This window comes from Sebastes fasciatus, chromosome 16 (assembly GCF_043250625.1).
Source record: "Sebastes fasciatus isolate fSebFas1 chromosome 16, fSebFas1.pri, whole genome shotgun sequence".
NCBI lineage: Eukaryota > Metazoa > Chordata > Actinopteri > Perciformes > Sebastidae > Sebastes > Sebastes fasciatus.
In genome coordinates this window covers 13,786,221-13,809,850 of record NC_133810.1, presented here as the reverse complement: position 1 = coordinate 13,809,850, position 23,630 = coordinate 13,786,221, and the positions used below count along the sequence as shown (strand labels likewise).

Genomic DNA, 23,630 nt, shown 5'->3' with positions numbered 1-23,630 from the left:
TATAATTATATTGAATAATTTAAGTGATATATGTGCACACATACTAATCATAGGTCAAAACAGCGCTAAATTTGGCTGAATTATAAAAGGCAGAAGTGGTAAAACGAAGAGCCGTTTGGGAGCCGAAAGATCCGGCTCTTCTTGGTGAGCTGAGCCAAATGAACCGGCTCACTAAAAAGAGCCCAAACTCCCATCACTATGGTCATTGGTATGAATAATAGACTGGAGGCCATCAGCAAAACGCGTCTTGTCTTTTTGGCCTCTCAGCTCACCGTACCCAAACAAACATGGCCTCTTCTGCGGACGTACACGTCCGAATCTGTGGACAAGAGATTATAAAATATGACCTCGAGATTAAGGCTCTCGTTCAGGTAATAACTGAGAAGGAGTGGTTGGTCTTTTTAATTCATGCTGGTTATATTATATATATCGGTTGTGGAGAGATATCCGTGAAGGCATCACACAACAGGTCTGAACGCTGCTCTCACTGTTAGTTAGCAGTGAAGCTAACAGTAGCTAACGGGTAAACAGTTAAGAGACTCGGTAATAGAAAGAGGTAACGTGTCCGCTTATTAATGTAACGTTGTTAACTTTAGTCTCGTCGATCACTGCTGACATTTCCCCTCGATTTTAATGACTTAATTTAGCTGTTGGATTAGCTCCTTCATGGTTAGCATGAAGCTAGCTAACCAGCTGATCCAACAGCTGTGCTGATTGACTGATTGGGTCGCAGGGAGCACATGGGAGAGGTTTGTTTTCAGGGATTTAGAGCTCAAACAAGTAGCCAAGCCAACAATTTAAATAAACGACACATTATTTTAAATAATATCCTTAAGTAAAACATGTACTAGTTGGATTTTGTTCAGAGAAAACAAACTGTTAAGCTATTTTTATCATTATTTCTGACATTTTATAGACCAAATGATTAATTGATTAATCAAGAAAGTAGTTAAATCTGTAGATGAATCCATACAGTATAACGTTAGAGTCACAGCCTTAATATTTGCTATAAAATGTTATTTGAAAATATTTACATGACATAGGCTACTGCATATAGGTTACTATTGTGTTGTGTAGATGATTACCAATAAAAGTAATATAAGTAAAACTGTGGAAGTGTATAAGGGCTTAGAGCGTTATGATAGAAGTATATGATGGCCATCCAATGCTCTATTATGTCTCATAAGTTGTTGCATAAATTTGTTTCACAGATTTGGTGCTAAATTTAACAATTTTTTTTACCACTCAAATTGATAAAAATGATAGAAACTGCTCAGAAACCCCCTTATCTTCAACCTACCTAGGGGAGCCACACATCCTCTGAATGCTCTAGGTCTATAGTTTGTGGTTGTGAAGTTTCATGAGGATGTGATTATCCTAGAGGCCACCACAGGTCATCTTATACAGTGAGGTCAAAGGGAAAACATGGTTTCACTATATGCAATGGCTACTATGGGGACTAACATCACATATGAATTCAATTGGGCTCATTGGACCCACAAAAGTCTCAGCTTTACAGTGATACCCAATTTATGCAATTCCAAGACTGTTTAGGGATGCAGAAATATTCAAATACACCCTTTTAGTATAGGTGAAAATAACACATTTATACTGCTTGCAAAAAATGTTTTTTTGCCCCCAACTGCATGCAATTAGCATAAATAATAAATAAAGACTCGTGGGTACCCATAGAACCCATTTTCATTCAGATATCTTGAGGCCTGAGGTCAAGGGACCTCTTTGAAAATCGTCATGCCAGTTTTTTCCTCGCCAATATTTAGCGTAGTGTTATTTAGTTTTCTTGCCGACACGGTTGGTACCAATGGGTTCCTTAGGTTTTCTAGTTTCATATGATAGCAGTACCTTCACTCTAGCTCTAAAACAAAGCCTGCTACAGCTTACATCCTGAAAAAAGTGTAGTTGGCTGAGGGCACCAGTGCCCTCAAGGAGTGGAAGATTATATACTCATGAATACATACCATTTAATTGTGTGTTTGTGTGTTACCTGCAGGACATCAGGGATTGCTCTGGACCTCAGTCAACTCTCATGGAGTTCAACTCTCACGTCAAAGAGAAGTTCAACCAGCTCAGACTCAGAATACAGGTCAGGCCTCACATCACATGTACTGTGTTGCATCTGACAGATTTCTTGCTTAAAATCCAAACTGTTTTATTTGACGTGGTGTGTTGTTGTCAGGATCTGGAGCAGATGGCCAGAGAGCAGGACAGAGAAACAGACAGACTGGCCATCCAGGCAGAGACGGAGAGCCAGAGAAGGCAAATGCTGAGGTGTGTGAACTCATTTCCCCCTTGAATTACTGACTTTATTGATGTCATCAATCCCACTAAAATGCCAGCGTTCAGTTCAGTGTTTAAGTGAGTGAACCGATCTGTATCTTGCTCTCATTCAACACACCAAAATGAGCTGTCACGCTTGGTTGTAACCCCTCTTTGCTCGTTGCATCAGGTTTGGTGGTGCCTCTGTAACCTCTAATTTATTTAGTTCCTGATGCTTTAGGAAGTATTTCACATTCTAGGTGTTGACCCTTGAAAGAAATGTGCAGTACATTCATATCTGGAGCTAATAGGACTTTCAGAGGCAGATGATGCAAGTAGTAAATTTGGCATTGATGGGGTCAAACAGCATGCACACAAAACAGATTCAGACACAACAGACCAGATGAGAAGAAGAAATCTTTAACAGGAACCAAAGTTCTCAAAGTTGGTTTCTTTGTTATTTTTCTGTGGATTCCAGTAACCAGACAGCGTGGAGGAAAGCTAACCTGGCTTGTAAACTAGCCATAGACAACACGGAGAAGGACGAGCTGCTGCGTCGAGTAGAAAACCCGAGCATCAGACAGAGGTCAGTACTATTCTGAGGCTGAAGCTCTACTGTGGTGATGAAATGATGAGTCCATCAACTTCATACCATACCATATCATATGATTTGAGCATATTTTGTATGCTAAATGTAGTACTTGTGGGGGATTCTGGACAATATTTGTCATTGTTATGTGTTGGTAATTGATTTCCAATAATACATATATACATACATTTGCATAAAGCAAGTATATTTGCCAAATACCATGCTGATAAGAGTATTAAATACTTGACAAATCTCCCTTTAAGGTACATTTTGAACAGATAAAAAATGTGTAATTTATTGCAATTAATCATGGACATTCATGCGATTAATCGCGATTCAATATTTGAATCGATTGACAGCCCTAAAAATAATACAAAGCCCACAGTTAATGAAGGTTTTCCTGCAGCGGATTATTGTCTGTTACAGAACCATCTCCAGTCATTTGCCAGTGATTAAAAAAACTTTAATTAAGAAGGAGGATACATTTTATTACCTGCCACATCCCTGTAATATTAATCCTGTCTGAATGAGGCTTTTGTCAGTGATTTTTAGATATCACTTTGGTTTCCAGTTATTTGTGATGGGTCATTAAGTTTTATATTTAAGAGCTCAAATGATTAAATGATAAAAAAAAGATGAATACAAAATTAGAGCAATTGTTGATTGTGGCTTTGCTCTGCTGGTAGATGCTCTAAACAGAAACTATTCCAGAATAAACAAAGATTTCCTGGACTTTAACTCCCACTTGTACACACAATATATACACAACATATTACTAACAGCAACCACGCATCACCTTCACGACTTAACCACTTGAACGCCAAACATATCATGTACATGACTTCCCATGTTGTAAACATGAGCTCATGAGTTTCATTTGAAGGCACCATTAGTTAACCCTGATGAACCCTCTGGGTTTTCACTTCCAGGAAGAGAGATAACTTAAACTTTTAAGATTATATGTTAATATTTCTGAGTGAGCAGGATTGTGGTGCAGCTGCAGAATAGTTACAAAATGATTTTTTTTTTTAATTAGGCTGCGTATATATTCTGAACGTGGTTTAACAGCATTTCAGTAACTGTGTTTAAATTTACTATATTGGTTGAAGTAGCTGAAATAAAGCTACTGAATGATATTGGTCTGGTAAATGAGGAATTAATGGACAACATTGACAAACACTTTGTTAACTTATTGACACTTTTCCCCGCTTTGACTCTGGTATGCTTTTGTGTGTGTGCTTTTTTTTTTTAATCAGGAAGGCGACCAAAGAAAGCCTGGTAGAAACCAGTGGCAACATCACAGAGAATCTGATGTCTATGAGCAGGATGATGGCTGAACAGGTCAAGCAGAGCGAGGACACTATCGGCACACTGTGTAAGAAAAACACTCTACTTTGTCCATGTGTCTAAATCTTTTAGGGTTATAGTTTGTGTACAAAAGGTAAATCCAATTTACAACAATGTTTTTCCCTGTGAAACCCTTATGTTTCTATCTCATCAACTTTTCCGAACGCATCTTTTACCCTTAATATTTCTCTTCCTCCTCACACTCACACAGCCACCTCCTCCAGGACGGTGCAGGAAACCAACGAGGAGTTTAAAAGCATGACAGGAACCATCCACCTGGGGAGGAAACTGATCTTGAAGTACAACCGGCGGGAGCTGACAGACAAGCTGCTCATCTTCCTGGCTCTGGCCCTCTTCTTCGCCACCGTCCTCTACATCCTTAAGAAACGTCTCTTCCCCTTCATTTAGCTGGCTGGCTGAAGAACACATCCAGGCTTCAGGAACAATGTTTTCCTGTTATTTCACTCAGCAGAGAGTTACCACAAGGACGTTTAGCAGGTATGGACTACATGGAGTGTTGGAAGCTGTCCAGCCTTCCGCACATAGAGAGGGTGTCAAGTCAAAACTTTTCACCTTGTTTAGCACCCTTGAATTTAGCTTAACAATATTCAATATGTGAATTTTTAAAATAGGTTTGAAGGGTAAACTTAAACTGGCATTATGAGGTTTCATGCAACAACAGTGATTGCGTTAAAGCCATAGCATGCTTCAAACAAACTTATGCTGTTCAACCATGTCTAAAGGCAAATGGGGCAAAAAGCCAGCTGTCATAGACTCTCTCAAACACCGGGTTCACACTGGACGCGGAAGCACAGCGCTTTTCGGAGAAGCGCTGCCCGCGTCCTTTCGGAGAAGCGCTGCAAGCGTCCTCTTGGTGCCCATGTAATCCAATTGGGCTGTTCACACAGGACGCTCCACGCCACTACCGACTTGTGATCTTCAGCGATATTTTTGCCGTCTGGTCTAGTTTCTCTGCGTGCCGCAAGCAAATCTGGCAAGAAAACACACTAATCTACTATAAACGATATACTATATATGATATAAATGATGATTCTGATAAATGATAAAATATGTATCCCATGAAGCTTTTGACTTCTCTCCCCTCGCTCCCTGCTGTTCTCTCGGAGTTTCAATTCCCCCAATGCGCTCCCAGTTTTTTCACTTTTGCTCGTGCGACAATTGACATAGTGCAGCGCTTTGTGTGGTGCTTCCGCGTCCAGTCTGAACCCGGCGTAAGCACTCTGTGGCTTTTGAGTGACTGTGTAGTGTCCATGCAGAGATTCATGCAAATTAAGACAAGGGTGCACACTTTCAGACAGTTTCTCCTCGAAAGGCTTTCACGGTGCTACATGAAAAGAGACAGCAGCAGAAGAGCGCTTTGAGAGAAGTTCAAATCCTACCGACTTTTACAACTTTGCACAACTGACCACGAAGTTGGCGTGACTGTTTTAGAGAAGCACTTTGAAGCATACTGAGGCCTTAATGCTTCCTCCCTTAACCAGGGTCAAAGCCATAGTATGCAACAACCCCTCACTTTGTTTACTTTATGTCGAATTACAATCTGTGTGTGTTCAACATAGACGGTGTGTATGTTTGTCTACTCTGGACGGCTATTCCAAAGACGCCATTGTTACAATTATTGACGAGTTTACCTTGTGCCTTTTCTTCCGTTGGAATTACTGATCCCGTAAAATGCGTCCGCCATGTCGAGTCAGAGACGGTGTGAATGTTGAACAATGTTTGTTTAGAATAAAGATGAATACTTCCATTTCCATATAATGAGGGATACGTTGTTGTGAAGCATAGCCACAGATGCGCCAGTAGATGGCAGGATACCCAACATTTATCACCATCAGAGATGCTTATACTGTTAATTTGTGTGAAGAATGATTTTAAAGGACAGAACTAATTAATTAACACACTTCTGTGTCCAGTGACATCATTGTAGTTTATTTAATTTCAATCAAAATGCATACAAATGTATTTTTGGATTAATTTAAATAAAAACTTAAAAAACATAGCTTGAAACCTGGGGTCTGTATGAAATGTGATTGTCCAAGTAGAACATCAAAAATACATATTTATAACATGTCATAACCAAAAGAGTGCTTCCCTTCCTGCAGACTGCACCTTGACTGTCTACAAGATAACGTTTGATAGCATGTCAACTATACGATGCATTAATATAACAACCCTCATAAATACAAAAACAGATTTAAATAGGTAGAATACTGACTTTGAGCCATCAGCTGCACTTGAGTGATTCCCTGTAATGTTTACTCGTGTGTGTCAATGCCCTTTGCTGAAGGATACAGCCACTGTGGTTTACTGCGATTTTGAAGTGAGGTAGATAATAGGTTTTCATCCATGTACAAAGTCAAATGTAAAGAAAAAATATTAGTATAGCACAAATACCCAACAGATTAAATAGGTTATGTTGCATTGCCTTCACCTGCAATGCAACACTAAACAACTACCACTACTTTTACTCATTCAACTACTAATAAAATAGTAATAAGTGCATGTGTACCCTGTCTGCACCTCTGTGTGACTCGCCTGTCTGTTTATGAAGCCGTAACATTGGATTTCTCAGACACGGGGAGACCAGATTCGGTCGCGTTATCGATCTGACTTAGCCCGTTCCTGTCATCTGGCTCGGCCGCTCTGGTTGGCTGCTGCAGGGGTCCTTGAGCGGTGATAGGCCAGGGCGCGGTGGGTGGTGGGACGGTGGTGTGCTGCGGAGCGTCTGATTGGCTTGGAGAGCAGGTGCTGCCGAAGCTGCTGCACAGTGCCCCCCAGTGTTGCTCGCACTGCCCGCGCAGCCGCCTGCCGACCCACAACCTGACCTCGTCTCCGCACTTCAACAGGAAGTTCATCAGCTCCACGTACGGTCTAATGGGACACACACGAGAAAAAACAGTAACAGTATGCCAAAAATACGTGGATGTCGTACTGATTTAAAAAAAATCTCCAGTATGCATCGGACCAGTCTACCTACCCTACTGTATCCCACAATGCAAAGCGCCGGACTGGTACAGGTCGGAGGTCACAACAACAGTGTATGCGGTATGTACTGTATTCTGCGTCATTAGTATATAGTCGGCGGTTTCAAATACAGCCTATGACTTTTTTTATGACCTACTGTACTGCAGGACATCAATCCCCCTGTCCCAGAGGAAGAGGAGGAATCAAGCACAGCAGAGCACCACAAGCCTAGCCTACCACAACCTGCAACCGAGACTAAGATCCAGAGGCGAAGGCCGCTACTCAAGTGGCCAAAACCCAATGAGAAAAAGGAGTGGACAACGGTCAACACAGACCTCAGCTAAATCTTGGAGCACCTGGGGGGAACTGCAGAGAAGAAACTGGAGAGAATGGGAGAACTGATCTACAGCTACGGAGCTGAATCAAACAGCACTGAGGAGAGCTAAGAACCTGAGAAAGAGGCGCAGGAAGAAGACCAGACCAGGACAAGCTTCTTCAAAGACCCCTTCAAGTTTGTGAAGGGTCTGTGCACGAAGGAGAAAAGTGGCAAACTCGTAACATCAAAGAAGGAACTCAAAGAAAAAAAACACTCACGACAGCTGGCGGCGTGAACAGATCATCCTTCCATCTGACATGCCACTAATACACTCCGAGAACACCAGCTGGAAGCAGAGGGCAAGAAGCATCGTAATCCCAAAGCAAAAGGACTCTGCTGGCATCAGCCACTTTCGCCAAATCAGCCTCTTTAACATTGAAGGCAAAATCTTTTTCAGCGTAGTGGCTCCATCTACCTAGAAAGGAACCACTTTATCGCCACATTGGTGCAGAGAGCAGGGATTCCAGGCTTTTCTGGATGTTTGGAACACACAAGCATGATATGGCATCAAATCCAAGCCGCTAAAAGGGATGGAAGAATCACAGTCCACGTCGCATTCCTGGACCTAGCCAACACTTTTGGCTCGGTTCCTCACAACCTCCTTTGGACTTCACTTAACTACTTCAGGGTCCCAGAGGCTATTACTGTCCTTGTCAAAACCTACTTCCAGGACGTGCAGCTATGCTTGACGACAGCAGAGTACAACACAGCGTGACAGCGTCTGGAAATGGGCATCATGGCAGGATGCACCATCTCCCTGCTCGCCTTCACAATGGCCATGGACATCATCATCTGAGCGTGGGTAGTGGGAGAAGAGCAGCTGAAACCTGGCCTGCGGGTCCCACACCCATGTGCATACATGGATGACGTGACCACATCCACCACAACCAAGGCATGCGACTACTGAGAAAGTTGCAGGAGAACATTGAGTGGGCCCCCGATGACAATAAGCCGAGAAAGTCCAGGAGCATATCAATCGTCAAGAAGAAGCTGTCAGCAACACTTCCACATTGGCGATGAGCCCATACCAACTGTGACGGACAAGCCAGTCAAAAGTCTGGGACGCTGGTATGATGCCACCCTTAAGGACACAGACCAAGTGGACCAGCTTAAGCGGGACACCACCAGCGGCCTCGAGAGCATCGACAAGTCCTTGCTTCCTGGCAGGTTGAAGCTCTGGTGCCTTCAATTTGGTCTCCTACCTCGGCAGATGTGGCCGCTTGAAAACCCTGAGATGTCATCATCATCGTTCCCACTCACAACAGCAAGGTCTCAAGGTATGTGCAACAAACAAGGGATTGTAACACCTAGTCCTTAATAGAACTATGACTTTTTTTTATGACATACTATTCTAGGACATCTTTTATAAAAAAATGTATGACACGTTACCATGACTTTTATGACGTACTATACAAGTGGTTCCCAAACCTTTTCTGCAGCGCCCCCTCTTTCTATTATGCAATCTACCATCTATGACTTTTTTTCGACTTTTTTCGACTATGACTTTTTTTATTCTTTCGACAAACTTTTTTTCCGACATACTATGCTATGGCTTTTTTTTTTACATACCATACTATGAGTTTTTTTAATTTTTTCGACATACTATACTATGACTTTTATTTTTCGACATACTGTACTATGACTTATTTTTTTACATACTACACTGACTTTTTTATTTTTTCGACCTACTATACTATGGCTTGTTTTAATTTTTTCGACATGCTGAACTATGACTTATTCGACATACTATAATGTGCCTATTTTCAACATACTATACTATGGATTTTTTTTTGGACATACTATATTATAACTTATTTCTTTGACATATACTATGACTTTGAATTTTTTTTCAACATACAGTACTATACTGTGGCTTTTTTTTACATACTATATTACTTTTTTTAATTTTTTCGACATACTATATGACTTTTTTCGACATACTATACTATGGCTTTTTTTGACATACTTTGCTATGACTGAATTTTTTTCGATATACTATGACTTATTTTTTCAACATACTATACTAGGACTTTTTTTTTTTTTTTTCGACCTACTGTACTCTGACTTTTTTCGACATATTATACTATGATTTTTTATTTTTTCCGACCTACTATAGAATGACTTATTAAAAAAAGACAGTATAGTATTTTGAAAAAAGGCATCGTATAATGACAAAAAAATCATAGTACAGTATGTCGAAAAAATTCTTAAAAAAGTCATAGTATAGTCTGTTGAAAAAAAGTCAAAGTATGTTATGTCGAAAAAAAAAACAAGTTATTACTGTTAAACTACAGGTCAATATTACATTATTGAACAGGGAAGAATACTGCATCTTTCAGAGAGGTTTTACGAAAGCCTTACGTTTAGACTTTTTCCTTTGGATGGTGATAAAAGCTTACTGATTATTTTGTTAGTGTGTGTGTGTGTGCGTGCGTGTCTCACCCCGGGGGAAACATCAGATGGAACTGGACCAGGTTGCCCATGGTATCCATATGGTCTCGTAGCGCCAGACAGAGCAGGTGTTTGGAGTAGCACTCTCTCTGGAGCGAGAACACCATCTCTTTTACCGCTGAGCACCGACGACTCACACAGCTGAAGCGCTGCCGCAGTCCCAGCGCCATGCACCGCAACGCATCCTTCACAAATGACTTTCCCTGGGAGGAGGAGAGCAACAGGAGGAATCAGTATCATTTCTGCCAAGCTGCATGAACTAAGCGATCACAATGTCAAATCTGGCCTGGGATGTGTGCCAACTCCCCTGCTTCTGCCACTTTCTTTGTGAAATTACATAACTACAGACTTTCCTTTATTTGTGTACATTGGAGCCACCAGAATCTGACATTCAATTTAATTTATTTTTATATAGCGTCAAATCATTACAGAAGTTATCTTGAGATGCTTGCATGCTTGCTTGTATTATCTTAAGTGAATAAAGTAACAGTGTTGTTACATTAAGCAGGCATCAGTGAACCAAACTGGATAAAAATAGTGACCGTGCATGTGTTGTGAAAGAGCAGGTCATATGTATCTTTTTACAGAGTGAAAGTACGTGCATGTGTGTCCCATTACAAGTAGATAATTGAGTTGTAGGCAAGTGCAATATTTCTACCATAGCCATTAACACACTAACTTAAAGTCCAACTGAAATTAAATTGCATTTGTTTCCGTCTACTACAGCATATCTGCTCTGCAAATCACTTGTTCTGTGTTCCTAAAGGGAATTTACATGTTTTGTTTTTAATCATATTGTCTGTTACTGTATGGAACTGTATTAAAAATCCAGTACACTCACTCACAGATCCTTACTGAACATCATCCACTGTGCCTATTCATGCTGGAGACACATTAGACTTGCATCACTCTCTCATGCACTTCTATTAAAGTAGACAAGCTGTTCCCTCTAAGTTTGTTCTGTATCCAGTACCACCATGCATAACTATACACTGCTCCTTCTACAATATGCATTTCTCCCAAATGACTGTAATGACTGAAAGGATTAGATGAAATAAAAACATGTATCCAAAAATGTCTCATCTAAGCCTGCCCTTTAGTTGCTGTTGGACACGGTTTCAGACTGTCAGTTAGTGCAAAAGGGGCCTAATGCATAGGCGCAGATCTCGGGAGGGATGCAGGGGATACGTCCCCCTCAATATTTAGAACTTGTGCATTTGTCCCCCCCCCCAATAAAACATGAAAGTAGCAGAGGACGTCTTTTGAAGAACCGCTAAAATGCAACTCAGACGCAACATTGCCTCCAAGTCATAGTATAGTATGTCAAAGAAAGTCATAGTATAGTAGTCAACAAAGTCATAAAAAAGACGTAGTATAGTGTGTCAAGAAAGTTATAAAAAGGTAATTGTATAGTATGTTGAAAAAGTCAGAAAAAAGTCAGCGTAGTATATTGTAAAAGTCGAAAAAGTCATAGTATAGTAGGTCGATAAGTCATTAAGAAGTCATAGTATAATGTGCCATAAAAAAGTCATAGTTTAGCATGTCGTAAACGTAATTCCGTAAAAGTGTCATAGTAAAGTATGTCATAAAAAAACAAAGTATAGTATGCCATACAGAGTTATAATATAGTATGCCATAAAAAAGTCATAGTATAGTACGGCATAAAAGTCCCAGTATAGTATATTGAAAAAAGTCATAGTATGGTACGCTGTTAAAATTGTCATTAAAAAGTCAGTTTACAGTCCATCATAAAAAGTCCTAGTATAGTATGCCAAAAAAAAATTCATAGTATAGTATGCCATAAAGTCATAGTATAGTATGCCATAAAAATGTCAAAGTATAATATGCCATAAAAATGTCATAGTATAGTATGCTGTAAAAATGTCATAAAAAAGTCACTTTACAGTCCGTCATAAAAAGTCCTAGTGTAGTGTGTTGTAAAAAAAATCATAGTATAGTATGCCATTAAAAATGTCATTGTATAGCATGTCATAAAAAAATCATAGTATAGTATGCCATAAAAAAATCTAAGTATAGTGTATCATTAAAACGTCATTGTATAGTATGCTTACGTTCCAAATTGCATACTTTTTATTTTTACTTTTAGTATATAATGCAGCTGCCCTCACAAAGTACGTACTGTTGCATATAGTATGCATACAAATAGGAAATACTACTTCTTAATAACATTGTGCCTTGAACTTCAACCCTCTTGCTCATATATCTGCTGCACAGACGATTGTAGATCAGAATGGTCAGAAAAGCATGAATAGCATGAATAGGTGCAACACTTTCCCAAACAAAAGACACAAAGGAGGATGGAGGAGTAAATCATGCCTACATGTGTGTTGACTCAGCAGGGCTAACATTATACACTAAATACACAAAATAGTTGATCTCAAGGAGAAGAAATATTTGAAAGCAATAGAGAATGCTGGAGAGCCTTATTACTGCATTAAATTCCTTTTCTTTTTTTTTTTATATTTTGAATTGTCACCTGAATTTTGTTTTCCTTTACATAAATAAAGACCTTTCCATCATAAATGGGTGCATTGAAATTCATCATAATGCAAGAAAAGAAGTAGGTCTATTTGACATTCAAAAGTGCCCCCGCCCCCCACCAATATTGAAATGAAATCGACGCCTTTGGCTTAAGGGCAAACAGAATAAAAGTGTAAACAGTGTTTTCTAAGTGGCTGAGTGTCGTGCTGCTCCCCACCTGTGAGTCGTAGCGCCCGGCGTTGTGCAGCAGAGTGAGACAGATTTGGTGCAGCCCTTGGATTTCACAGGAGTTGTTGTTGAAACACTGAAACGTTCCACAGCCGACATCCCCTGAACTCACCAGGCAACTCTGAATCTCCGCTGAGAGAGACAGAAAACCAGAGAGAGAGAGAGAGAGAGAGAGAGAGAGAGATGAGTATTAACATCCCTACAGTGATACCACAGAAGCAAGTATGTCTCTAAATCATATGTGCTAATGTGCTATATTCTGATCAAAGAGGGCAATCAGCATTATAATGATATCACACGTAAGGATGACCTCAGGTACTTCCTGTCATGTCATGTCCAGACATTACACTGCATCAGTTTTACAGAAAGAAAAGTTAATTTCCTTGTCATGTAATTTTAAGTAGTTGTGAGTTCAATGTTCTTGTATAGTTTGTTTTCAGATACTAGTGAGTTTAAGTATTCCTATAACACAAGTTACACTGCAGTGGACAGCAAATAGGATGACGGGATGGAGCATCATCCAGAGGAGACAGCGAGCTCAAACTGTACAACATCAGTGATGGACAGCAATGCTTTCACTTTGCAGAAAGTGATTTGTCATTTCAGTCATTTCAATTTGAAGTGCGCGGAATGCAGCCTACAACAGTCATTCTCAAACTGCAGCCCAACAGGCAACAACAGCTGTCGGGTGTGTCAGTGTGCTGACTTGACTATGACTTGCCCCAAACTGCATGTGATTATCATAAAGTGGGCATGTCTGTAAAGGGGAGACTCGTGGGTACCCATAGAACCCATTTTCATTCACATATCTTGAGGTCAGAGGTCAAGGGACCTCTTTGAAATTGGCCATGACAGTTTTTCCTTGCCAAAATTGAGTGTAGGTTTGGAGCGTTATTTAACTTCCTTCACGACAAGCTAGTATGAAATGGCTGGTACTGATGGATTCTTTAAGTTTTCTAGTTTCATATGATGCCAGTATCTTCACTCTAGCTTTAAAACTGAGCCCGCTACAACCTAAAAATCACGTTAATGCATTAAAGAAATTAGTGGCGTTAAAACGAATTTGCATTAACATTATCATCGCGTTATCTTTGAGAGCCCTAGTATTAACATTATTCAAATTGAAATGCGTTTCTGTTTGTTACTATGAAACAGGTCTGAAGTATTTCGGTTGCGTTACGTTTTAGAATACAAATAGTTCCAATGGTATCTAAGAGTAAAAATGGCGGTAAGCATTATGCTTAATCTGTGTTACGATTATGAGGGGGTCCTTAGAAAATGTTCTCCCATGTAAGGGTTCCCTGCCTCAAAAAGGTTTGAGAACCTCCGGCCTTCATAACGATGAATGTACGGAAGCAAGGAACTACTTCCCTGTTGTTCAAAATGTTTACAAATGTTAAATAAAGATATTGCTTAGAGAAGAGTTTTTGTTCTCTTTTGCTTGGGATATTATAATCACTATATCTATATCATCTTGTGATTCTTTATTTCATTTAAATTAATCTTAAAAACAAAAATATTACTACGTCGTTCTTGCTGATGTAGGTCTGTACTAGTTGTTGCTGTTGATGTTGTGCAGCTTGCAGGTCAGCATCGGGTCGCCAGTACGGAGGGAATGTGCTTTGACAGGATCGAGCCACCGGAGCTGCGCATTGAGTTACAGCCACTCGGCTCGGTCCGGGACAGACACGGCCGGCTTATGATATAATTTAAACTGATATAGGCTACTGTAGGCTGCACAGCATGCAAACCATTTTGCCGAATGACGATGCAATGAAAGGCCAACATATAGAAGATAAAAATAATAGGCTACCATCAAGAGCCATATGATCACTTCAACGCACCTCACTATACTGCTAAAACTGTAATAATACTATGTTATATACAATATTATAACATATTTACATGGCAGTGTGTCAGTGGGATCCAGAGCGAGCATCACAACGCAGCAGACAGACCCCACAGTTATCTAATCAGTGCAAAAGCTGTACAGAAAGTAGGCTAGTGAAGGTTTTCTCTGCAAAGTAAAGACCTAATGCCTGTCCAAAAACAAACTATACACTATTTGATTAAATGCAAAAAGTGCATATTTAAATGCTAAACCTAAGCTTGTCAAACTTTTCAATGTTAACAAGTGCTTTTAGTCAAACCATGATCAATCGTCCTGCAGAGATTGCTCTTGGCAACCTTGCACATGCTTTGAATTCCATATTCTCATACGTCTAATCGAACCTTCATTTTTCTGGAGGCCACCAGAGACTCTTTTGTATGAGTAAACATTGCAAATATCTGGATTCAGTGTGACAAAGGGTAGACAGTTATGGCAGCAGCGCACCTGCTGTCAGAACTCACCTGTGCTCTGCAGAGACAGGCGTCTTTTGGCTTGGCTCACTTGTTTCTCCTGGGCATCATGCAGATCCATGGTCAGCACCTGGAGACATGCCAGGAGCAGAAAAAACACAGAGGACAAGTTGGCCGGCATGTTTCGGACTGATCAAACTTTGTATTGGAGTTTTTTGTTTGTTTAATTTGTAGGTTGGAGCAGCACGGGTGAAGCCTTGCAGAGGAGTTTCCACCATAAAGTGTGACCGCCACATGAAGCCTGAAATATATAAAGCAGCATGTGTGCTGCGCGTTCATGTTTTGTCTCCACCAATCACAGCGCAGCCCTGTGAACACGCACCACACTAGAGCCAAAAGTTTATCATTGATGAGAGAAAGAGAGCACCGACAGCAGCACAATATGTTGTTGTGTTGGAATAAATTGGTTCATTGATGATTTGGTATCGATCCCGTTTAATTTTCTTATTTATTATCCGATAGCCTTTAATAATAATAGTATCTAAAAATGCTCTTATAAGGTCTTCCTGTTCCTCTAGAGTCTGCGGGGGTACGTGAAGGTCAACCACTCAAGACATTCACACTCAATTAACCCGACTGTGTGTGTATGTGTGTGTGTGTTTGAGGGTTAGCAGCTGCCTTCTTGGCAGGGAAATGTGCTGTGAGGAACGTATCAGGAGCACCCAGACTGAAAGAGAGAGAGAGAGAGAAAGAGTGTGTGAAGAGAGTCAGGTTTTACAAATTGTTAGTGCTACATTCCTGCACACTGACAGGCCTGTTCTTATACAACATAACCGGTACCACCCTCTAATAAGGCACTATTTGGGCTATAAAGGGTTCATAAGTTGCAACTAATGGCTTTATTGATGGTTAATAAATCACTTAAGGGTTTTTTATGATATGTCTCCTGTCAAAATGTTTATAGATATTGATGTATTTGCCAACTTTTTAAAAAACAAAATACTGAATAATTATTTCTGACTTTAACTGTGAGGTTGCCACTGGGCGGTGTATGTATTATAGAAGGTTGTGTTTGATACCTTTGGTTAAACTTGCGTTGAAAAATACCAAGTCTGGTCGAAACTGTGATAAAATAATATAACTGTAGTTTAGCGTGTGGTCATCCTCCATTGTAAGGGGTGGAAGCAGAAATCTCAGCGACAGATAGCTCAAAACCTCAGCAGATTAAACCAAACCTATCATGTCTACAGTAGATACCACTAGAGGTAAGTGAGATTATTTTGTAGTTTGTTTGAACCAGCTGTTTAAAACTACAGGGGATAGGAAACAAAAAAATATAAAATTAATGCTGCGAGCAGTAATGAACGGGCCATCGCACCTTCCCGCACGTCGGGGGTACTGGCGGGATGCTGATCGACACGACCAGGCACAATGAACCCGGGACTCTGATTAGTGCAATGACGCCACTCACAAGACTATGACAAACGATTCATGAGTTATGAAAGGGGGTGGTGCGGGGCTATGAGTATATATTTGCATGTACATGTCCTCAGGACTGGACCCTTATCATGCCTGAGAAATTTGGGGCAGATCGTACTATGTACAGCGGAGTTACAACAAGTGCATATTTGGCTCAAAATGGCCGCCACGGTCAGGTCGTTCAGTGAAAACTCACCATTTGAATAACATTTCATCCTTAAGGTCTTAAGATGGTCCTGACCAAATTTCAAGTTGATCTGATTAAATCTGTAGGAGTAGTTCGTTAAAGTACACGGCCTATAAAACGCTAAAAATGGGTGAAAATCGCATATTAAATTCAAAATGGCTGACTTCCTGTTGATTTTTGGGCATACCTCCAGGAGGCTTTTTTGTGCGTCTCCACGTTACATCTGTCTGCCAAATTTCATACTTGTAGGTGAAACCATAGTGAGGGGCTCAATTTTTCCAACTTTCTAGGGGGCGCTAGCGAGCCATTTTGCTGGTTCAATAACTTTTTGAGCATGTTAAGGCCCTCAAAAAGGCGATTCATTTTAAGAAAAAGAATAAACACTACAGTTTCAATAGGGCCTTCGCTGGCCCGACGTTGTCGGTGTGCGGGCCCCAACTATATCTGTTGGTAGTTTCAGACAATTTGTGCGCTACAACAGTCACATCAAAGAGTTACATGTTTGCGTTTGCGAGTCCAAGGTGAGTTAAGCTTTGATTTTTTTCTTCACAATACGTTCAAATCTCGCAGCCTAGTTGTTGTGGTTGTGTTTTGTTTGATAATGGCCATGACCTTTGACATCCACAAAGAGACAGGCCATAGTCATGTGACACCATGACATCAGCATCTCAAAATCAGAGTAAAAAAAATACTTCATACCTCTCCCCTAGCTCCCCAGCCTCCTCGGGTTTACCTAACCTGCATCCAAGAGGCCTTCAGTGAACATGGTTTACAAATGTGTGTGTGTTGTAATGTGAGGTCAAGGTACAAAGACAGGGTGTGTTTATGTGTGTACTCTTACGGGGGGCTAATGTTCGGACGTTTGTTGGAGGACTTTCCCTGACCTTTCCCGCTCATTCTGTCTCCTCGTGCTTCAAAACAACATCACACAGCTTCCCCTCACAAAACCCCCGACGACCACCCACACGATGACCCTTCATCCCGACACTGAACACACACACACACACATCCAAAATGGCACACTAATGCACATAGACACTACTGTGCAAACAGCAAATATGCAGGAATCTCTCATGCTCTCTGTCTCTTACATGATCATGTTGTAAACAACATGTCTGCCTCTGGCTGTGTTTCTCTGTGCATATACATCACATTCATTCAGTATCTGCTTTGTGTGATGTGATAATTGATCTGAGGAGGAAGCATTACTATAACCTTTGGGTTTATGAACTCAGATCAGTTGCCTGTTTGCCCTTTTGCCTTCAGTTCACTATTTAAATCAACTTTAAACACCCTATTGCTGGTTTTCTATGGTTTTACATGCCAGTCCTCACAAAGATGAGGCCATTGGGAATATCAACATTTTCCTCAGAGATATAAAATTACAATATATTCACTTATTATGTACTTCCATGGCCTCCGCAATTTCTGACGTCAACAAACACGTCACAAGTTGTAAACTGAGATTTCAGAAACTTTCCACTTAGGTCGTGAATGTGGACTCTTCTCGTGAACGCGGTAAACACGACCCCATTTGAAGGCACCAAAACAACGGTAACAAGAATTAAAAAGGTTTAATTGTGAATCCATAAAACACAGATTTTTGATGAAGTTTTTGTACAGTTGGGAAAAAAGATGAAACTATTGGGTATTTCATTAATTGATTTTTAAATGGTCAATAAGGATTATTTAAATAATGAATATATTCATCCATAAATCCACTTCGTTCAGTGCAACACTTGAAGCGTATCGGACTTCGCATAGCACAGAAACATACGTAGTACACACAGACGAACAGAGGATTTACAGACACACTCTGACACACATTTGTGTTAACGTGTGGATCAGTCTACTGCCAAAAACAAGCAGTTAAATCAATAAAGTTACGCAAGCTACGATGACACACACACACACACACACAAAACTGACGGAATAAGACTGGATTTATGAAGGCTCTGAGAGTGTAAAGTTGCACCATTACACTACTTCTTCAATGACATTTTTAGAGTAAGTTGAATAAAAACTTTTATTTACACCATTTTGCATGCCTCTGCAGGGTCAATGGTATATTTTATATTACAGAATGAACACAAGTAGCTGTAGTGTATATGTCCCCCCTCCTAACAATTCCACTGTGGCTCATGAAAAAGGTACCAAGCCAGTCATCACTCAATGCAACTTGTGACTTCAAGTTGTGCATTGTCTCAAATATGCATATAGGACCTGTATATGTTTTAGGTGGTGGAATCAGAGGATTTGCCTCTAAAATATAAGCCTAGGAATACGTTTTAGTGGATTCTGCCTTTAAAATGCCTGACTGAGAAAAACTACCCCACCTAGTGGTACTGTTTTATGATTATGGGCTCTGGTCTCTGTTTTCATTGCAGGAAACAGAAAGTTATTGCAATAACACAGAGGAAAGAGTAATGGCAATAACCCAAGAATTGTGTTGCTTAGCCAATACGTTTACATAGTTATCTTTACTAATAAAAGCGACAGAGAGGAACATGATGTCAAAGGTGTTTAATAGAGCACATAAGATGCACAATCAATGCTAAAAATGAAATGCATGCACCAAAAGGACACCGGACACGGTGTGATAAAAAACAGAGACCTCTAGATACTGATCAATATATATTTACAAAAAATGTCTTTCAATAATTCAATTCGAGTTAAAAGGAAACTGCAGGATCTTCTTCCTCTAATCGTCCGAACTGGAACCAGCCCATTGACTTCAACCATCATTCTGAATCAGTGTAGTTTGCAAGTTTGACATATTGTTAGTCAACATGTTATCTGTGGAAAATGTCTATACAACAGCCTGAGAGAGAAATCTGCATTACACATTTTATAACGTTCCAAAGTAAAAATCTGTCTGATATCACACACAAAATAATCAAAAATAATGATCCAGTCTTGTGCCGTTTTTTTTTTTTTTAAAGGCAGAATCGTGCAGAGCAGTGAAAGTGCACCGCTCCGAATTGTCCAACTTCTCCAGCAGTAACCTTGTGCAGCACAGACGGATAATGAAACAACATCTCATGCTGAACATTTTGAATGCAGAAACACTCCTAACTCGACGTAGCAGGAAACAACCTCCTCCTCCTCTCCTTCTTCATTCTCCTCTTGTCTGATGCTGCACCTTTCAAGAGGCTAGCACAGCCATACAACATTATGTATAGACCAGCAAGTGTACCTGCAGTAAGAGAGTAAATATTGATTTCTTAACTGTATTTCCAAATTGACCTTACACTGTACTTCAGTTTTAAACAAACCTCAGGGCGTTTTGGGGCCAGAGGCAGACGGGGCCTCCTGTAGTTCTGTCTGTTCAGACGGTGCAGAGTTACAACTCAAGGCATTCTCCTCCCTCCTGTCCCCTGACAAGAAATCATGGATAGCAGTTTCTATGTGCGGCCGGAAAGTGTGGTTCATCTTGGGATCCACGACCTGAGTGATGATCCTGTCCACACCGGACTCCAGCATACCTGACCTAAAAAAAAATAAAAAAAATTACAACACAAATAGTAGAGTTACAGAAGTACTGTTATTTGACTTAGAGATGGCTGGATACCACTTTTTAATGTTAGATACCAATCCAATACAGTTTTTCCCCCTCTCTTAAACAACTAAGTTTAATAAATGTAATAACTTTAGTTAGCCTACATTGCCGATTCAGGTTATTAATACAAAATATAATTAACTAATAAATTATGATGTATATAAAGCAGTATATAAAGTCATTAAAATTACCTCCACGTTTACCAGCTGAAACATTAAAGTGGTGAACACTTTAATGTATCAATAATTTGAATACAATAAAATATATTTTCTGCATGAGTACTTTTCGTATATATTGATGCTAATACTTCTGTACTTTTACTTGAGTAGCTTAATATTTTGAATGTAGGACTTACTTGTAGCTAGTATTTTACACTGTAGTATTAATACGTTCACTTAAGTAGAGATCTGAGTTTTTCTTCAATCTCTGTATGTTGCTATTAGTTTATTGAAATATTAAATGGGTTTCCTTTCATGCACATGCACAAAATTCTCAGATACAGTTAATGCAGTGGAGTGCGTGCACTGTTTACCTCTCTATCGTCTGTCTGTCTGTCTGTCTCCAAAGAGTTTTCACCTCTAGTAAAATGAGTCATTTACCGTTTTGAGAACTCCGTGCAGTAACGCACTTTCTTAAAGTCCCAGTGGAGAGAGAGAGACATACATACAGACAGACAGACAGAAAGAGACAGCAATAGATGATGGAGAGGTAGGCCTAAACACTGCACGCACTAGGCTACACTGCATGAACTGCATCTGAGAATTGTGTGAGTAAAAGAAAATCCTTTTAATATTTCAATAAACTAAAGTTACCATACAGTGGTGGAAGAAGTACTCAGATCTTTACATAAGTAAAAGTAGCAATACTACAGTGTAAAATACTCTGTTACAAACAAAGGTCCTGCATTCAAAATAATACTCAAGTACAAAAGTATTAGTATCAAATTATACTTAAAGTAGGCTACCAAAAGTAAAAGTACTCATTATGCGGAATGGCCCATTTCAGAATAATATATATTATATTATTGGATTATAAACTCTGATGCATTAATGTGTTTATCACTTCAATGTTGCAGCTGGTAAAAGATGAGCTCATTTGAATTGCTTTATATACTGCTGGGTAGTTTAATCTATAATAATAATATACCAATTTATTATTGAGACATGTACTTTGAACGTAAATAAGGTGTCAGAGTAAATCAAAATAGAGCTTGTTTATAAAGAATCCATGGGGGAGGATCCCCCAGACCAACTACCGAAACCACAGAGCCCAATAAATCTCAATTTAACCCCTGGACCGACTTCACACACAAAGATCAGTTTAATCTTTATGGAGGCACTACGTATACTGTGAACAATGTTGTTCATTGACTTCAGTGGTTTTGAGGGAGCTTTCTGAAGAGTGACAAGATAACCCTAATGATGTCATCAGGGTTATCTAGGGACAATTTCCCGTAGATACACCACATGTGAGTGGGTACATTTGTGTGACTGCTGCCATGTCCGTTACATTGCATCATTGAGGTCATGGACATTAAAAGGGACTGTTTGTAACTTCTTACACGTATAAATCAATCCGGGGTCAGTGTCCCATGTGCGCTCGCGTGTGGCTACGCTGTTCAGACAAGACTCGAACACAAACTACTAAGCAGCACCAAAACCTCAAAGTTATATCTAGTGAAGCCCGTCTTACAAAACAGAGTTGGAGGACGCGGGTGAGACCGTAGCTTTGATCTCCAGGGCCGGAGTCTCTGCTGTACTCTGCTCTGCTGCCTGCCTGCCTCCACTCTCGCTCAGCTCACTGTCTTGAGCGATGCTCGTTCATGTCTATTTAGAGCGAGCACAAGCCCGAGCCCGACGCTGACTTTTGTTAACGGCCACAGGTGTCGCTGTTAACAAGCAATTCTGATTCTTACAAACAGTCCCTTTAATACAATTCTTCATCAAAAAATATTCAAAATTCATAAAGTAGCGAATGCATTTTACACTGTTGTCCCTGTACAGTGTACAGAGGATGAGTAATAATAAGTCAAAGACAGTGAAAGGTAACACTTACTGGACAACACTTTGTCTTAGTCCGTTCCTCATCTGGTTCTTGTTGATGGACGGGTTCCAGTCTTGTGTGCTCAGGTGCGACGTGACATAGTTGTCAACTTTCTGCCGCAGGTTCTGATAGGCAGGCTGGCAGCAAGGACAGTGACAGCCATGTAAACTCAATCATTACACATGATAGTGTAGATAACAACAATTATCAATACAATAATAACAATTACAATAATAATAATAATACAAAATTAGACTTATAGAGCGCCTTTCAGAAAGCAGGGGCACACAAAAATCATACTAATAAATAACACAGGAGAAACTATAGCTGAGTAATTAAAAGAGTGATGTGTAGGAAGTCAGCTGAGATCATAGGCCTTGATGAACATGTGGTGTTTGAGGTGTTTTTTGAAAATTATAATGTATTATATTATATTATTTAATTTTATTATAATTATTATATCATAATATATTATATAATTATTATTATAATATATTATTATAATATATAATATTATAATATAATTATTATTATAATATATTATATACTAATTGTATTTTATTATAATTATTATTATATTATAATACATATATATATTATAATATATTATTATATTATTAAATATATATTATTATTATATTATAATATATTATTATATAATATTGTCATATATTACTACATAATATTAATTAAAAAAATGACAAGCACACGGCTAAATTTAACAGCAACGATTTAATAACAAGCTAAATACCAATTATAAGTGATTACCAGCTTGATTAGCAACATGAGCTAACATTGGCTTTGAGTCTGGCTTGCTAACGTTAAACCACAGAAGTAGCCCAGCTAGCTTTAGTTAGCTGACTAGCTAGTTACCTTCGTATCAACGTCGGCGAGACAGTCCCGACGGAACTCGTCAAACAGCCCCCGGTTCTTCAGATGCTCCACGATCATACCGATGAGCTGCGGGTCTCCCGGAGGAAGGTTGGCCGGACCCTCCGCCATGTCGAGCCAGAGGAAAGATGTGCTAAATGAACTCACCTGCTAGCTAGCTCAGTGAAAGCTAAGGCAGCTGAGCAGTCCGCGCTTGTTTTGTAACACCGGTCCACCTCACCTCGTTCGTTTTGGGTTAGGGGTCTCTAAGCAGCCTGCAACTCCAGAGACACATGAGGTTCTGTAGCTCCTCTCCAGTGGCTCCCTGTGGATTTATAAACATGGAAATGAATAACAAAAAAAAATCTGAGATTTCGGGAATAAAGTAATAATATTATGAGAAAAAAGTAAAAAGTTCATGAGAAAAAAGTTGTAA

At 39.7% G+C, this 23,630-nt stretch overlaps 2 protein-coding genes across 3 annotated transcripts; one reads left to right on the top strand and one right to left on the bottom strand.

Moving 5' to 3' along the window:
• The first annotated feature begins 214 nt into the window (after nucleotides 1–214).
• bnip1b (BCL2 interacting protein 1b) lies at nucleotides 215–6,233 on the top strand. 2 transcript variants are annotated; one of them, XM_074612201.1, is made up of 6 exons: nucleotides 215–371; nucleotides 2,012–2,104; nucleotides 2,198–2,289; nucleotides 2,756–2,863; nucleotides 4,123–4,241; nucleotides 4,425–6,233. In XM_074612201.1, exons 1-6 carry the CDS (start codon nucleotides 288–290, stop codon nucleotides 4,619–4,621), a joined length of 693 nt encoding a protein of 230 aa, XP_074468302.1. In that variant the 5' UTR covers nucleotides 215–287; the 3' UTR covers nucleotides 4,622–6,233. The 2 variants fall into 2 exon arrangements, with proteins under 2 accessions (XP_074468302.1, XP_074468301.1); XM_074612200.1 differs by having other exon boundaries at nucleotides 2,012–2,289.
• Nucleotides 6,143–23,428, bottom strand: LOC141752594 (uncharacterized). The gene is made up of 8 exons (XM_074610635.1): nucleotides 23,198–23,428; nucleotides 22,337–22,461; nucleotides 20,001–20,212; nucleotides 17,422–17,441; nucleotides 15,108–15,186; nucleotides 12,745–12,887; nucleotides 10,017–10,228; nucleotides 6,143–7,105 (listed from the first exon to the last, which is right to left on the bottom strand). Exons 1-8 carry the CDS (start codon nucleotides 23,324–23,326, stop codon nucleotides 6,778–6,780), a joined length of 1,248 nt encoding a protein of 415 aa, XP_074466736.1. The 5' UTR covers nucleotides 23,327–23,428; the 3' UTR covers nucleotides 6,143–6,777.
• Nucleotides 23,429–23,630: the final 202 nt, after the last annotated feature.

Coding starts and splice junctions, on each gene's coding strand:
- bnip1b (XM_074612200.1), top strand. CDS start 288: ATGGCCTCTTCTGCGGACGTACACGTCCGAATCTGTGGACAAGAGATT. Junction 372..2,011: donor AGATTAAGGCTCTCGTTCAG/GTAATAACTGAG, acceptor TGTTACCTGCAG/GACATCAGGGATTGCTCTGG. Junction 2,864..4,122: donor AACCCGAGCATCAGACAGAG/GTCAGTACTATT, acceptor TTTTTTAATCAG/GAAGGCGACCAAAGAAAGCC.
- LOC141752594 (XM_074610635.1), bottom strand. CDS start 23,326: ATGGCGGAGGGTCCGGCCAACCTTCCTCCGGGAGACCCGCAGCTCATC. Junction 20,213..22,336: donor CTAAGACAAAGTGTTGTCCA/GTAAGTGTTACC, acceptor ATTTTTTTTTAG/GTCAGGTATGCTGGAGTCCG. Junction 7,106..10,016: donor CATCTGATGTTTCCCCCGGG/GTGAGACACGCA, acceptor GTGTCCCATTAG/ACCGTACGTGGAGCTGATGA.